This window comes from Polyodon spathula, chromosome 3 (genome assembly GCF_017654505.1).
Source record: "Polyodon spathula isolate WHYD16114869_AA chromosome 3, ASM1765450v1, whole genome shotgun sequence".
Classification (NCBI taxonomy): domain Eukaryota; kingdom Metazoa; phylum Chordata; class Actinopteri; order Acipenseriformes; family Polyodontidae; genus Polyodon; species Polyodon spathula.
The window spans coordinates 75,829,812-75,847,558 of record NC_054536.1 but is presented as its reverse complement, the minus strand read 5'-3'; the positions used below and the strand labels follow the sequence as shown (position 1 = coordinate 75,847,558).

The 17,747-nt window shown below is 35.3% G+C and overlaps 1 protein-coding gene across 1 annotated transcript in view; it reads right to left on the bottom strand.

The window, feature by feature from the left end:
- The window catches only part of LOC121309401 (golgin subfamily B member 1-like), a 184,552-nt gene that overhangs the window by 110,228 nt on the left and 56,577 nt on the right, over window positions 1–17,747 (bottom strand). The window contains exons 12-13 of the mRNA XM_041242308.1: window positions 16,127–16,210; window positions 8,063–8,203 (exon numbers count right to left, since the gene is read on the bottom strand). Coding sequence (XP_041098242.1) covers window positions 8,063–8,203; window positions 16,127–16,210 — 225 coding nt within the window. The remainder of the gene's footprint in view (window positions 1–8,062; window positions 8,204–16,126; window positions 16,211–17,747) is intronic.

Below are 17,747 nucleotides of genomic sequence, written 5' to 3'. Positions count from 1 at the left end.
ACAGTTCTGCCATGGGATCTTGTGGCCCTCCAACTCATTTGCAATTAGCTGAAATATATTTCTTCCTTTGGATAGAATTTTACAGAATGTAACTGGCTATAAAATATTTGAAAAAAATTATGTTTTAATAACCACAAACAATAGGAAAAACATATAGAGTAACACGAAGTATTAGGCACCATACTTTCCACATAACAAAATTTTTCACTATGAAAACAATAAAAAAAAAAAAAAAAAAATCTGATGTATTTTATGAAAATCATGTTGTTTGGTACAATACAGATAAATAACTTTCTAAAAGTTAACAAACATACACTTATTTATCGGTAAAATGTGTTCAAAATAACATACCAGTCCTCTAACATTTATTAACATTTTAATTCAGTTAAAAATAATATAATCCTTCGGACTCCATGTTTTCTTAAAAATGAATCAATACATTAATTAGTCACTTACCAGTTGCCGATCCTTCGATGACTGGAACAGCAAACACCTCTGGCTTCACAGACAAATTCGCATCAACTGTCCACACAACCAGAGGAAACTGCTTAACCCCTCCTTTATCATTGCTGCCATCTGTGCTGATTGTGAATGGCACCTTGGCATTCTGTCATGGAGACTTTCTTGGGCCATGAGCGAAAGTTCCTTGATCAGTGCTGTAGATTTAGAATGGCCACACTGATTTTTTTTCTGCCATGGTTGAAATCGGGAAACATCTATTTTTAAAGTTGTAGTAAATTTGTCTGCTGCCGATATTGGAATGCTTGGGGATTGTTGCATATCACCTGTCCACTGAGCTTGGACAGCCGGAGCAGGTCCCTGGAAACCATGTGCAGCTGGTAAGCCACAACTATACTATTATAGTTTCCCAGGCGTGTGTTAAAAGCACTAGCAGCATAAGCCTTAAAGACATCTGTCACTTTGCACTGCTTGTTCGGGCACCTCGCATCCTTGGACAGCAAGGACATGTTGGTATGTTGAACAAGAGCCACAATGGGTACCCCTACTGGCAGAAATTGGGTCAGACCAAGTTTCAATCAATCAATCTATTTTATATAGCGCCTTTCATAGTGGACCACCATCACAAAGTGCTTTACAAGATGCAATAACAAGAAAACCCACAATACTTTAAATAGAGAAATGAATAATAGATGAATACAGTAAAAAAAAAAAAAAAAAAACGATAGGAGCCAAATTAAACCAGAAAATAAATAAATAAATAAAGTAAAAAGGGGGTGTGTCTCATATCCTCATCCACTACAGAGATAACATGGACATAACAAAGGAGGTAGCTGCTTCTGCATCCAGGTATAAAGAGGTATGCGAAAAACAGGTGGGTTTTGAGGGTTGATATTAAGAAAGTGAAAGATGGGAGGGAGCACTTTTGCTTGGGGATAACTAGCAGGCCACAGTCAAAGGACCTCAAGCTTGTGGGCAGGGACATAGCGAGTCAGCAGGTTGAGGAGGTACTCATGACCAGTGTGATGAAGGGCATTGTAGGTGAGCAGGAGAGTTTTGAAAATAATACTGAACTTTACAGGTAGCCTGTGCAACTGGGCAAGACAGAGGGTGATGAGATCAAGTTTTTTACATCTGGTTCCTGATCCTGATGCATGCATGCTGGGAGACCACCATGTAGAGAGTTGCAGTAGTCGAGTCGAGAGAAGACAAAAGTAAGTTTCCGAGGTTCAGGGCAGCTAAAGATAGATTCTTAAGTTGAGTTTTAGATCCTGCTAAAAGGAGTTTAGATTTGCTAGTGTTCAGCTGAAGAAAACTGGCAGACATCCAGGCATCGATGGTTTGAATGCAAGCAGAGAAGTGAGTGTTCTCTTGAATGACGGGCCACTCGACTCTCAAGTACACGCTTGGAGAAGGGGGCACAGAAACCACACAAAGTGGAATCTGTCAGGGCTCTTTGAGCATGCTCATCGTGCCTGTCCTTTGCAGGCAGCTTGGCCTTGTAGAAAACACATGCATGGAATCCAGGCATGGTAATGGTGCAGTGTACACAGTAGTAGTGTCAGAGCACAGTAGTTCTGCACTTCGTACAGACACAAGGTGCACTCGATATCGACTCAGTACACTCTGTATCTACCCTCGGTACCAACACAGTGCACTTGGTTCTGAAATGTCACACGGTGCTGGGACAGTGCACTTGGTACCTACCGGTAACCTTGGTCGTGGTACTGGCACCGGGAGCGACAGAGACACAGTTACCATTAGTGGTGTATTAATAGGGGAGTCCCCTTTGTAAGACAACCATTGTCTAACCTTCCAGTCAATAAGACACGAGACTGGAAGCAGCCTGCTTATAAAACAAGCCTTTGTAAGAGTGTGTTGATAGTGACACTAATACAACATGAAGTTGCTAAAGTAGGCATGCCCACAGTTACCAAACACAAGAAAAGCTAGAAATAAACAATTTTACTTCAGCGATTCAATATATTAATTCAACATTTAAAAGCAAAGCTAAAAAATTTGAAAGAAGGGTAATTAGAAAGGCGATAAATATATACCAAACACTCTCAAGTATTCAGGGTCAGCTGAAAAGAAAAATAGGAGCTCCTTTAGGCTCTCAGGAGCAGAGCAGCAACTGTGTCACACTGCGCTGATGAGAAGTCTTTGGTATAAAGTTTCAGGTTTGGGCATCTTAAAGAGGAAACACCCACTTGCAATATCCCCTACTTGAAAGGGAACTGCATCCACACATCCTTTTCTTATATGCATAATTGAGTTTTCCTTATTGTTGCCCTGACTTGTATAGTGTAATAATGACGACAATGTTCTGTAGATGAAAGATAGGAACTTGCATTCCCGTTTTGATTATGGTACAAAAAATAGCAAAAATCTTAAATAAAAAACAATGCTTGATGCAGTATTTTTTAACAACTCATCCACTTATTGTTATTGTTAAATTCAACAAGCTTGTGTTTTGAATTCAGCAACATATCAAATACTACTGGTACCACAGTAGTTTATTAGCACTTTCCAAATATATTGATGGTATTTTACTCCCTTTCAAATGCAATAAAATGGTCAGTATAAAGCTTAATTTAACCAGATTTGTTTAAAAATTATATGTTCAACCAGAAGTCACATTAAATGGTATCAAAGCTGTGCAGGGACATGAATGGCAAAGGGTGGGAGCTGCCACATTAAACAGAAATCTAGCTATTATTTACTTAAAAGTGGAGTTTATTTTAAACAAACATATTCCGTTGAACAAAATAAAATAAAAAAAATCTAAGGACCCCATAGTCTGTTTCATTATTTAAACTTGATCCGCTTTTTATTGTGCTAAGGCAGAGTTAGTAGCGTACTGTATACTGTTTGTTGCTATGTGAAGTATGCAGAGGAATGTTACCGGGTCGGCAAAAGAAGCATGCATCCATAGGAGCGTGTAATACAACAAACTCATTAAAAGAAGGACAAAAAGTGTATGGAATGCATCGGAGCGCGTTTTGCACCGATGTGCGGCTAGATCCGAAATTTATGGTATGTATAACAGGAATTATAAACAGCTAATTGTCTGCCTTTGTAAGAAAATGAAATGAACCTACCATCTATTTCAGTTTTCTCACTATGAACAGTGCCACGTAGGTTATGTGTTCCTTTAACACAGATTTACCAGTGCAAACATTAGCATATGGAAACCAGAACCTGTTGTGACAGCCAACAGATGATTATCAGATTTTAACAAAGCTAGCTCAACAGCTTCCAAACCAAGAGAATGGAGACACAGCTGGAATGTCGATGTAACAGAGAATTAATTAAGTAATTAGCCTAATGCATTCTTTACTAAAGCTTTTCTTGGCAAGAGAAATTAATTCATTACACTGATTAACTGATTTAACCAAAGCTATAATTATGCAGCTGCACCCCTTACATACCCTCTAAGTCTGGCTCCACTGACTCCCTTTCACCAGGTGGGATGCATTGTACATTCACCTCTGCAGTTTATCCTAATATGCACAATATTCTGCAGACGGTAAAACACCCAGTAGATTTCAATACAAATCAGATACAGTCATCATGGGTATAGAATGTACAGTTATTCACTCTCGAATGTAAGAAAACAGAGTCTACAGAAAGTGGAAAGTGAAATCAGGTCCCTTTGGATAATTTTTATGTTGTCTTTAATAAAAAGTTTATCATTGTTAGTTATTATAGTTTTGTCTTAAGGATAATGTTTTTGATGTTGTAAATATTTTAAAAGGCACACATAATTATGCTGAGATGGGAAGTAAATGGTAACTTGATAAACATTTACAGTGCATACTATTTTTTGAGTAGTTATAATAACTTAGATAGAAAACGATTACGTGTTTCAGACGAGATTCCCAAATACTGTCTTTTGATTCTGTGCATCCAAAGATTTGTTATTAAAAGTTGTAAGAGCTACTGTTTGTTATTCTACCCTTAACCAGTAGATTGTCAGTCCCAAACTGTTGTGACATTAATTATATCTATTAAATTAAGCTTTTAGCTTTATTTCAACTGTGGGACAATTCAGTACAGTAAAAATTGTAAAGGGGTACTTCAGCTGAAAAAAAAAAAACAGGTTGAAAACAATTGCATTTGGATCAGGGAATATGAGAAACAAAAGGATGCACTGCAGACACGGTCATATCTAGCATGATATTGAACATAACTTTAGCCTACCCAATCAAGATAAGGCTTTATTTTACACAGTGCACTTAAACATCTGACCTTAAAGTAGATCACTCTGTTTGATGCTTTATGTTTAGAAGATGAATTGTGCACAGTTTGTAAAAGTGTAACTAAGTGTTTTAACATTTATTTTGATAATTTTATATAAACTTTAAAGATTACAGGGATGTTCTGAAATGCTTTTGTGCAGTTTGTTCACCTGAATATTGATCATTTTTGACCTGAGACAGACAACACATCATTTGTATTCTGTATAGCCTGGAGGAAGGGCTACCCTCAGCCATGGATTCCCTATGGTTTCCTCCAACCAGCAGGTAGATGGGTTTTCTTACCTGAGTGGCAAGTGGTTCATATTTAGTTTCTGCAGGGTGCGTGGCAGGCCATCTTGGCGGCTTTGTGTTTTGGGGGAAGGTAACCCTACGAGCCACTTCCAATCTGCGGCACTAGACTACATGATGCCATTGTGTTTTCGCTAGTCGGCCAACACTGTGGATAGCTTTCGTTATCATCATTAATGCATCTGTTCAATTGCAATTTAAATCATCCACATTGCGGATTCTCCATGAACCCTGTGTAAATGCAGTTTACAAATCCTGCTTTTGCATGAAGTTTCAGGCTAGCTGTTAGTATTCCTATAATGGTTTAAGCTGGACAAGCATCCTGTTCTTAGGAATCAGTCTTTGGAATCTTAGCTTCAGCCATAGGAAAATGTTTACTCTTTTTGACAATACAATTTTAAGTATAAATGTTACAAGAAAATATTCCTATGTAAAATAGGTTTCACTAAAATAGATTACATTATAGGCCACATTTTATTTCCCTTCCATGAACCACCCTGTTTAAATTCAGTTTTAACAACCTGCCTTTTTTGGAGTTTGTTTCATACTTAAGTTTAAGCTGGCCCCAAAGCAATCCTGTGCTAGGAAAATCAGTCCCACCACCCCCAGAATTGGCAAATACCAAAACTTTTTTGATCTTTATTTCCGTTACCCGTAAAAAAAATCATGAACTTTTTTTTTTTTTTTTTTTTTTTTTTTTAATATAAACACTGATGTAGTTTCAAGAAAAATGTGTACTATATATATATATATATATATATATACACACACACACACACACACACACACACACACACACACACACACACACACACACACACACACACACACACATATATATATAGTTTTTTATAAAGTTTTTTTTATATTGGACTGCATTGTATGGGTAGGGAACAGGGAATTCTGAGTACGTCTATTAAGAAAACACACTATCATAATTATGGAACAAGGTGCTTTGGTTTAGAGTTAAATAGCCCTGCATTTAGTATTGGCAGTTTTTAGTAGAGCAAGAAATAAAAAGATAAGTTCTAAGATGTTGTGACGGAAATAAAATGATTCCTGGTTGTAAATCTCCCTACCGACCTGTGAGGGCGAGAACAGAGTTCTTTGGACGGGCTAGTCTGACTGTTCTTTCCCAGGGTCAGGAAGTCAGCCAGTCTGGAAGGCGGCCAGACTCTGTTGCAAGAATGTATTGACCTGGAAGGGAAACGAAGTGGCAGCCACAGATTGGAGAGGTGGTTGCATTCGTTTATCAAGGGGTCATGCGTGACAGAATAAAAAGGGGACAGAGAATCTGTTCCTTAGCTTTGGTTTAAGTGTTATGCAACTGAGAAGGATACTGAGAGACCCCTGTACGAGAAAGCTGTTTTGTTTGTTTGTTTATCTGTGTGTAATCTTCTTGTTTGTTACACCACATTAGACACGATAACAGAGCTGTCGCCGAGGGCCAGCAGTAAAGCTATAATAGCACCACAATTGTCACAGCTTTAACCTGTATCACCCACCACGAGAATTACTGCACTCACCCAGGACTGGTGAGCGTCAGTGTATAATTGTGGGGCGGATACACTGTTTGGGTTATTGTTATTGTTTGGGTCTGCAAAACTTTGTTATTACTGTTTCGGTCGCCAAACCAGGATATAAAACTATAAAGCATTTATTTTCCAACTGGATTAAACCTCTCTGTCTGTCGTCGTGTCGTCAACTGGAGTGTTGATCAAATTGATTTAAAAAAGCCTTTCACGCAAAACAAACACCTTTTCTTTGAAACCAACATCAGTTACTGCCATTTGTAATCTCAAGGCATTCATGAGAATACATCAAATCAAACACCAAAGTGAGGCAGAAAGCCACTTTTTATCAGTGACTGAACTACTGTATAATTTATAAGGGACCTGGGTTTGTTTGATAAATATCAGCATTGCATTTTTTAAGATGGTAAATTAGTATTTTTATTTTATTTCAATTAACTGCAAATTAAATGAATAAATACAAACAAATATCAGATTTATATACAGCTAAAGCTAAAAGTTTTGCATCACCTAGAATTTTAGGATTAAGACATAATAAAAATAATTTAAAAAAAAGTAAAATACATTAACATAATTTTTATATTTTATTTAACATCATGTAATCAAAGAAACTACAAGTCTACTGGAAGCCATAACTGTAGTAGAGTATTTTATGTTAGACTTCGAAATATCACATTCTTCAATTTGCCGTTAAGTAATTCAATATGTTAACGTAACACAAGACAATGACTCTTCGTGGTAATCTCCCTCTCAACCTGTGAAGGCACTAAGTAACGGGAAAAGAGTATCCTGGACTGTTTGGCCTGACAATTCGTTCCTAGGGTTAAAAGGAAGTCGTCATTTAGAAAAGGGGCGTAGCTTCGGTACATTAACTCAACGACCCAGAAGGAAAATGATGTGGCAGCCACGGATTGGAGGAGCAGCTGCAATCGTTTACCAAGGGGTCATGACTGACGGTATAAGTAGGGGACAAAGCGACGTAATCTGTTCCTTTGTTTTGGTTAATAAAAAAGAACACAGAAGGACCTGAGGATTTCTGTAAATGTAACGTGAGTGTTTTGTTTCTTCGTCTCTAATTGTGTCTTGTTATTAGTAGACGGCTAACATGTTCCAGAGTTGTCATCAAGGGCCAGCACAAACCCGGAAGAGCACTGCGCTTGTATCACAAATAAACTGAATTTGCACCACGAGCACTAATTCACTCACTAACCGATTTGTGTACGTGTTTTGTGTTTCAGGTGGGTGAATAAAAAAACAGGACTATTATTTCGGGACAAACTCGAGGATTACAATATAAGTAATACACACCACTCCACTGTATTACTTAGCATCATTTATCATCTACTGTTTGTTTTGCCGTCAGGCACTGGATTTACAAACCTCATTAAACAACTTTGCACCTGGATTATAATTCTGTCTGTTCATTGATCACCTGCACCTGGACACTGTTAACCACTTTGCCATATTCATTAAAAAATATCATTACAATGTTTCAATTCTTACATTTAACCCATTATTTACCTCTTCTTTTGCAGAAGTGTACCTCTCTTTACAACCAGTCAGATCCTCATTTATCTGCCTTAGTTTCAGCTGTTGCTCCTGTGTTTTTCTTGAACATTCTTCTGTTAGACTCTTTGTCACCATGGCCACTTTGGTTTGTATCTGAAATACAATAAAGTATCAGTTTCTATATGTATTTTTTTTTTCAAAGTTATATGTTTTACAATATTCAATATTGACTAAGGAAGTCTCTCACTTCAATTTGTGTATGTGTGAGAGAATTTTACAGCCTGTACATGTACATCTTTTATATGCAGTTTTGTTTTCCACATCGACCCCTTAAAACAAAAGAATCATGATGATTTCTGCCCCCAGTTGATGTTTAGTCTCATAACTGTTACAAGCTATTAAGCCACATTTCATTACCATATATTCAATGCAGTGATGTGCCAGAGAAAGTGTGCAATGCTTTGTATGACAATGTTAGCAAAGGGAATCTGTGTAGGTGTGGTTTCTGCCTATGGTTTACAGACATCTAGCCATGATTTACCACATCTGTGGAAGCAGAGTTGCTGACAGTAATTTGTTATGCTTACAAACCTTTTATTAAAACATTCCTTAAAGCACAACCTAGTTAAAATAATATACCTGATTACAGTATATCTGCCAATTTACAACACAACCTACAAAATAGCTTCTTACAATACATTACCTGGATATCGTCTTTTTTTTTCAATATTAGTTTCAACATCAGTTTTAAAAAACACACAGAATCAGAATATGTGTGTGAATATGGAATACAAATTAAAATAAAGCACCACTGGACTTCTCCAGAGGGAAGAAACAAATGGTTAGGCATATACATTGAAATAGTAACAGGCCTAAGAAATAAAGGTAAACTAAATTTAACAAAGAATGAAGAAGAAGCACTAAAGGAATTAATAGAGGATGACAGTATCATTATAAGACCAGCAGATAAAGGTTCTGGGCTGGTAGTAATGAACAAATACGACTATATTAAAGCAGTATGGACTGAATTGCAGAATATAAATACATATGAAGCAGTAAAAACTAATAATAATAACAGCATATTAAAAAAAGTGAACATTTTGAAAAATAGAGTATACAAAAATGGGTTTATATCGATATAATTACAAAATGCCATCCTTCCGCAAACTCAAAGAACAGGTTTGGTTTGAGGTAACCTAAAAATGCACAAAGAAAAACACCCAAAGTGAATGACTATTAGAACAATTAATAAACCAACATATGTTATTGCAGAAACAGCTGAAAGGCAGCAGCAGCCCCATGTTGAAAGCGTACCATGTTAAACATATAACACATCTTTATTAACAATATAAAAGGTTCAACTTCCAGAGAATACCATTTTATTTTACACTGAAGTAAAATCTCTGAACCCCAGTGTTCCCAGGCATGGAACTTTATAAGCATGTAAAGGGGCTCTGAATAACAGAGTAGATAAGAACATGACACATGCGGAAGAAATTTTAAATATAATCAAAATGATAAAATAGTCATTTTAATTTGGAAACAGACGTTACAAAGAGAATGATGGCACAGCAATAGGCTCACAATTATCTTTGCATTTTGCACCTTTATGGGCAAATGGGAGGAAATGTTACTGAGTAAACTAGATAAGAAAGTATTAAAATACATAAGATATGTGGATGATTGTGACGGGGTGCCCGCCACTTTATTAATGTATATATTATTTCGTTGTTATGATTTATTTCCGTTTTTATGTATATACAGTCTCACCTTCACAATAACAAACCCTTCTTACAACGACCCCCCCCACCTTTTTTTTTTTTTTTTAAACTCTCCAGACAGTAATAACCGTTTTTTGTTTTTTTTTCAATTAGGATGATCACTTTTACAAACTCTATCCCGGTAGTGACTGACACTGAACTTTCTCCAGTGTGAATGTGTTATTCTCTCAGTGAAAACAAAGACCTTGGTAGGCTAATCTGAAGATAAGGCTGATTCATAGATAAACTATTGTAGTGCGAATCATGTGTAATGTATGCCATCTTTATACAAACTGCAACCATGGAAACATAAGTGCACTTTTTATTTTTTAATTTCTTTACTTTTTTCTTTTAAATATAGTGCTCCCTTGTATAAGGCTTGCGGTTATAACGTGCCTTGGATATAATGCTCCTACAGCATGTCCCCCAATTCCTTATACTCGTGATTCATGCAATACTTCTACAGTAAATACAGTACCGGTGTTCAAACTGTAAACAACTTCCATTTCTGTCTCTCTTTTGATACAGTATCTGAACTGAAGAAAAGCTGCACTGGCACTTTATATCACAGACATCTTATTCAGAATTTGTTTTATAACTAAATAAATATTAGGCCTATTATGTGGTTATCTTTCCTAATATATTTACTTCAGCTGTGAGAGGAGCTGCGGCTTTCTCCGGGAGACGAGATGCTTCAGCTTTGCTTCAGCCCCGCTCCAGCAGCTGAACCCGGAGCGAGCCTATTCCCTCTTCCCCTCTACCGAACCGCTCTCCTTCTCACACTTGGTTTGCTTGTCTGTCGCTTCGAACTGAACTCCCAAACGCCGTTTATCCAAGCTAGTTATAGTTTAAAAAATGGTAATGAAAATGAACCACAAGTGGAAATGTTTTTTTATTTTGCATTTTAGTCAGATGTGTTGTGGATTGCGCCGATTGCCGGCATATTTTGACCCCCTGCGTTCATTGTCGCTATTTTTGCTTTGAAAATAATTGGTTATTTTTTTAGGAGTCATTTTTAACGTTTTAGCCTCTCGAAGTGCTTAATACACAAAACCTGCCCCTTCAAATCTCTGATTGGTTAAATGCTGTGTCAGCAACACGCAACTGATCTAATCTGCTAGAATCGCAATCAGTCCTTATTGTTAAAGGCACAGTAGCACCTGCAAGATGGGTGGATCATGTTTTTTCAGCCAGAAAGCGACAGCCACTTTGCCGGGCAGCCCGTCTGGCTGAAAAGGCCTGGGGAGAACCCTGGCGTGGGAGCACGATATACAGTTTAAATGTTGATCGATATGAAGTTGTCTTGAAAGAACAACTGTATAAAGATGATCAATTCAATTTGAACATTTCTTCAACATTTGATACAGCAAATTGCCAAACCCTATTATAGTGAACAACCTAATATAGTAAACATTTCTCCAGGTGCCAGGGCGGGTTGTTATAATGAAGTTAGACTGCATATGTATTTGTTTCTATTATTATTATGAATGTGCGATCAGTTGTTTTGGATCGGCAGGATGGGGGTTAAATTCCTCCCTGCCAGAAATACATGTGAGAATGTGGCTGGAGCCTTAATTAGGTCATTGTTAATTACTGATTAATTGGGCTCCAGCCAGAGTATAAAAGCCAGAAGAAATCCACTGTCTGAAAGGAAAACAAATGCTATCTAGTTTTAAGGTACTTCTTGTGTTTATTTTTTATTTGTATTTTGTGAAAATCTTTACTTTGGCCATTGTGCCCTTTTGTTTTTGTGTTATTTAATTTAATAAATATCAGCGCAGCAGTGCAGTTTTGCCCATTGTGCCCTTTTGTTTTTGTGTTATTTAATTTAATAAATATCAGCGCAGCAGTGCAGTTTTGCCCGGCAGTCACTTTTTCTTTGTGTACATCTTGCCGGTCTGACGTCACCCTACAGCCAACCTGTCACACATGCCCACACCTCCGAGATTCAGAGACCAGAAAAAAGTACACAAACAAGAAGCAATTGCAGGGCAAAACTGTGCTGCAGTGCTGACACTTATTAAATTACATTTGTTTGGAAGCATTTCAGTATATTTCATAATTCAGAAAAAATCAATAAAATATTTCTGAAAGCAGTGATCATAGCTTTTAGAAGGGATGCAAATTTGGATGACAGTTTAGTCCACAGTAAACATAAAGGGATCATAGATACATTAAGGGACACTAAAACCTGTAAAAGCACATGTAAAGTGAAATCGCAAATAAAGAAAATAAACATAAAATTTTGTATATAGTATATTTTGCAAAATATGTAATAAAATAAAAAGAATCTAGTCCCTGACCACCTTCCAGCGCCTCCTCAATATAACTATTTCCTGTATCGTGTACTTGATTTTACTCTTATAGGTAAATTTTGTAATTGCTGTTATTTTAAATCGTTTTTTTATCCATCTGTCTTACTTACTACATGCTCTTAATGGACTTTACTCATTTAAGCAAATATTTGTACTATAAGTTTAACTGCTCTTAGTCGAACTCGCTCTGAAATGTATTTACTGTATTCTTTATTTTGCTCCGATTTGAAATTGATCTTATTTTCTACTGATTTTACTGTACTTGATAACTGATCTTATCTGTATTGTGGTATTCTGCGATATTCTATAATGTGATACTTTGTACTGTGGTATTTTGTAACAACTGTAAGTCGCCCTGGATAAGGGTGTACGCTAATAAATAAATAAATAAATAAATAAATAAATAAAAAAAAGGAGAGACAGGTACATCATTATATAAAATAATACAGAACTACGTATCACATATAAGTACAAAAGTAAATTAACAAATAGTTCAGCCCTTTCCAAGGAATAGACATACCATGGAAGAAAAATTGGCCTGAAGGTTTAAACAGAAAGGAACAGTAGATAGTTACATCATTAGCTATATAGTGAATGACATCACAAAGACATTAGACTTAAAAGATAAATAAATGTGTGGTTGCCATGGCATCAAACGCCTATAAATACCTCCAATGTTTGTTTTCAAACACACCGAAACATTTTCCTAACATGTTGCTTACAGTAAAACAGTACTACTTCTTTAGTATTGAATGCAAAGCAGGAAAAAAAAATTGTGTGGCCTGTGACACTGTTCTCTGAGTTCGGGGCTGCTCTCATTGATACGACAATCTAATTATTTCACTCTGTGTCTTACACTGACATATTGCTATTCTACACCATCTGTACAAAATGCAGCAGGCTCTTAATACAGTCACTGTTTTTCAATGTCATAAACTACACTATGTTAGACAAGTCTTGCAACCTTGAAATATCCATCTTATACATTTAACATTGGTCTTTTTCATATTAAGGTTGGGGAAAGTTATTTTTAAGTTAAACAATTACATGTCTACTAGCATTTTTTGTTTTGTTTTAGACTACTACTTCTGCTACTACTACTTCTGCTACTACTACTACTACTAACTACTACTAATAATAATAATAATAATAATAATAATAATAATGGCAACTTCATGTATGCTAACTTATGATACACATATTTTGGTTTACTGAATATAACAAAATAATAATACATGTCCTTATGTTCTGTTTTAGATATCATTTCTGCATCACAAACTAGAGAAGAAAAAAACCCCAAAAACTACATTGGCTGTCTATGTAATTCTTTAAAGCTAATGTCATTTAGATTATTGGCAAAAAACATTACTGATTTTGACAGATACATAGTAATTTTACAAGACACAGTATCAAGGTAGGTTTTTTGCAAGCATGTTACTGCTGGAATAAGTAAAGCTGAATATGTCAGTAATTGGAGGCTTCGATTTAATATCTTCCATTTCTCCTAGGGTATACCTCAGTCAATACTCTTGGAAGGAATATCACAGTTAATCAAAACAAATAAATAGGATGTCTAAGGCAGAAAGTAAAGCCTTCTTACTTCAAGTAGCTTTGTACAGAGCAGCTAATTCAGTTTATATTACAAAAGGTTGTCAATATATACCAAATAAACTCTGAATTCTAATCTTACTTATAATGTAAGCATGGCAGTCAACCACTATATCAGGAGAGAGCTTTGCAGGCAATGATTCAGCCCCCACATGCTGCCACAGCAAATGCTATATATTCATATATATGGAAACCGAAAGTATCATTATTCAATGTCTTCACAGAAAATGAAAGCCAGGATTTTTTTCGTATACATTCCCTCTGCAAGCTGATTTATTTTTATATTCTGGCTAGGAAATATTTTCCCCTGTGACACTCTGCTTATAACCTTTACACACAGCAGAATCAGCAAACACCCCATCAACATGCTGAAAAAACATAAATGTTTGCATATTTTGAATATATTTTTATGAAAAATATGCATTTTGATATTTACAGAAAATGTATGCATATTTTGAATATATTTTTATGAAAAATATGCATTTTGATATTTACAGAAAATGTGCTCTTAAATACAGGATTATGTAGGAATAATCAAATACTGATAATTCATATTACCTGCTTGTTGAAGTAGTAGCAACAACAAAAACATTAGCTTAATAACAAAATCAAGGGGACGCAAATATTTCAAATGATGTCATTTTCTACTTACATAAAACGAAAAAAGACATTTGGGAACTGCTTTTCATATTTATATTTAATACAGACAGGTTTGTAGAACCTTGTATGCCAGAAGTCAAAATGGCATTATTTTTGTGAAAATTACATATCATGCAAAACTTGATCGTCTTTATTGATGGACAATGTCGTAAAGCCATCACTCTGTTTATAGACATTTAATTGAAGACAGCATAAAACGATAAACTAAGAAACATGCATGGTTGACTCCTCCAATTCAAACCATAAATCATACTGATGTTCAGACAAGTCGCCCAGACACAAATTCTGATGATAGATGAACCATTTAACTTTGATTTTTGAAAGCAATGAGGTTGCTTGCAATACCTCACACTGACTAATACCTCATATGGTCATGCGAGAACTCATGAAAAATCTTTTTTTCCTCTGTGCGGATGCTAAAATAATTTAGCAAATGATCGATATTAAAATGTAGCCTCTACACTACATCCTCGTAACGTGCATAACTGGGTGAAAGCTTATTTGCATTGGGAAGCGATACTTTTTTTGATGATTTGTAATCTTATAAAGTGGCAAACTAAAATCCCATCTAAAAATTTAAAATAAAACACACTGTGAAATGAATACAACTAACATCCATAGCCCAATTAAGTAAAATAAATAAATAAACAAATAAAAACATAAATACAAATGTGGGGGAAATTATATCAATCCTGATAACCAGGAACACAATATATAATATATAATATTACTGATTCTTCATTTTTTGGTATTTTTGCCTGAATATGCTGTCCATTAATATTAATATTAATATTAATATTTATATATCTGGGTAGCATAATATTTATATCAATAACCAAATTGATATTTCTTATTTTTAAAGTACATATCTGATGCAAAGTGTTTTTTTTTTTTTTTGTTTTTTTTTTTGTTGTTTTTTTAAATAACACATTAAAAGCTTAAATGTACATGTACTGTAAAAAAAAAAAAAACTAGACACAATTGATGCATTCCAAAGTAAAATCCAATGGCAACTTAAATTAGCTAGTGCCTTGTTTTCATTTAATTTAGGTAATATTCTTAACATGCAAAACAGATTAGCAGAAATAGATAAAACTGACAATGCATCCCTGAACACCAGCTGGTGGCTCTCTCAAACTGTATCTACAACTGAGAGTCTACAGGGGACTCAATGCTTAAGCATTATAATGCAGGACCAAAGAAGAAGAACAGCCTCCCCAGGGACTTGTTTAGTTGTACAGTGTAATGCCAGACTTTCAGTCTTGTTAGTAAGCAGTCCGAGTGGATGTAGTTTAAGCACAGCAAACATTAGACCAGATTCATTAACAGAGCCTGATTTGCACGCTTTCCACAAATCCCTCCCTTTTCAGTCTCATTTCATTACTCCTCCCCCCCCACCCCCTCCCCCAACTCGCTCCATAAAGGGCTCATAATGCCCACATAAATTTTGTATTGTTATTTAAAACAAAATTAAAAAATAAAGGAAAACTAAAAAACAAATGTATCGCACTTAATTTTCAAATTTGAACAGAACAGCTGGAAAGCATTAAAAACTAGAATAAATATTAAACAAAATAAAAATAAATAAATAAAAAACAACAGACTGCTAAATAATGTAAAGGGTGATGATGGAAAAAGAGTACAAAGGGTAATACATTTTAGCATCAGAAATGATAGCTGTGGATTTAGAATAATGTAGATGAAGCAGTCTACAATACAACACACGCTCATACCTCAATCTGTAATGCATCCCGCTCACGACTGGCTTCGACAAGCTCTGCCTGCACCCCCTCTAGCTCATGTTTGGTATCATCCAGCTGTAACAAATGAAAGAGCAGTGATATTTAGATGGATGAGTTGTGCGCCAGGAAGAGAAAACTACCAAACACGGACCTAAAGCGATCCACTGTCTTCACATGCTTGATTTCATTCCTTAATTAGAGCCATTAATCAATGGGTATGAGATATGAGGCTTTGGGAAGGCCTGATGACACGACACCTTGCCACCTGTCAAAATTACAGCTTTCACTTCATGCACCATCCCTCAAATAGTTATTTTCTGCAAGCCTGGCTGCATCCCACAATTTATTATTTACAACATTGTCCTAACCCACTGCAATGCTACCTAAAAACATTCATGCACATTTATACAAAGTATTACACTGTGTGGGATGAAATGCTACCCATAGTAATAAGATGTAAGGATGTATTTGTATTATTATTAGTAGTCGTAGTAGTATTAAAGAAATCAGAACCTTGTTTTGGAACTAATCTTTGTGCATACCGTATGGAAAACTCTTTTGCATTTTATAAAATATATATTAATAAATTATATATATATATATATATATATATATATTATATATATAATTATATATATAATATATATTAATATCCTAGAATAATTCCTGCTGAATCCATTGCATGTTTAATGAAATTATAGAATGTGCTATCTACCATGCATAAAAATGCTGAATATCATTAATACATTCACATTTTTGTATTGCCTGATAGAATACTTTTTTTAAAGGTGACAGCCATTAAGGTTTTTCATAAGATGACAAGCACTTACAACACTAATGTTACAAATACTAGTATTACACTGTTCTAATTTTCTGTTTATCTTAATATCCTGTTATTAATCTTGTGTGTGCTTAAAAAGACACATTTCACTACATCCTTTTTTACACTCCTGTTGTGTTCAGATCACCTTTATGAAGCCTGTGTAGCTAGAGGTGCTTTTTATGTAGCACAGTAGCTCTCCACCTCTCCAAATTATTTAATGGGTCATCAGTAGTACATTATAACAAATGCCTGACAAGTCCCAATAAAAATTAAAAAACAATTATATGATGCCAATAATTTCACATTAGAAGGAATTAACTTTTAGAACTATAACCAGGTCAATGAAGGATATTAATTAATTTTACAAGGATCAGATACATTTTAACTATGGACAAATAACAACAGAATAGAAAATGGCTACCAGAAAACCACTGGCTTATCTAATTACTGCGTGTAGAGGTGTATGTATTATGAAAACCTTCCGTGGCTGCTTCTTCCATTTATGTTTTTGCATAAACAAATACAGAAAAAAAATCCTGTTTCTTATTTGTTTTTTATTGGTTTGATATGAACACAGGTTAGAGTAATTTGAAATCAGAGTCTTTCTGATCCAAATTGATTTCAGTTGACAAGACTTAACAGTGGTTACAGTTATGTTTTGTTTTGTGTAATGCAGATTAGTTGTGTATGCAAGATATTAGGGGTAGAATAATACATTTATAAGCATATGTTACACATTATCAGGTTTCATGAAACACACCATCACTAGTGCATGCACATTTACACATT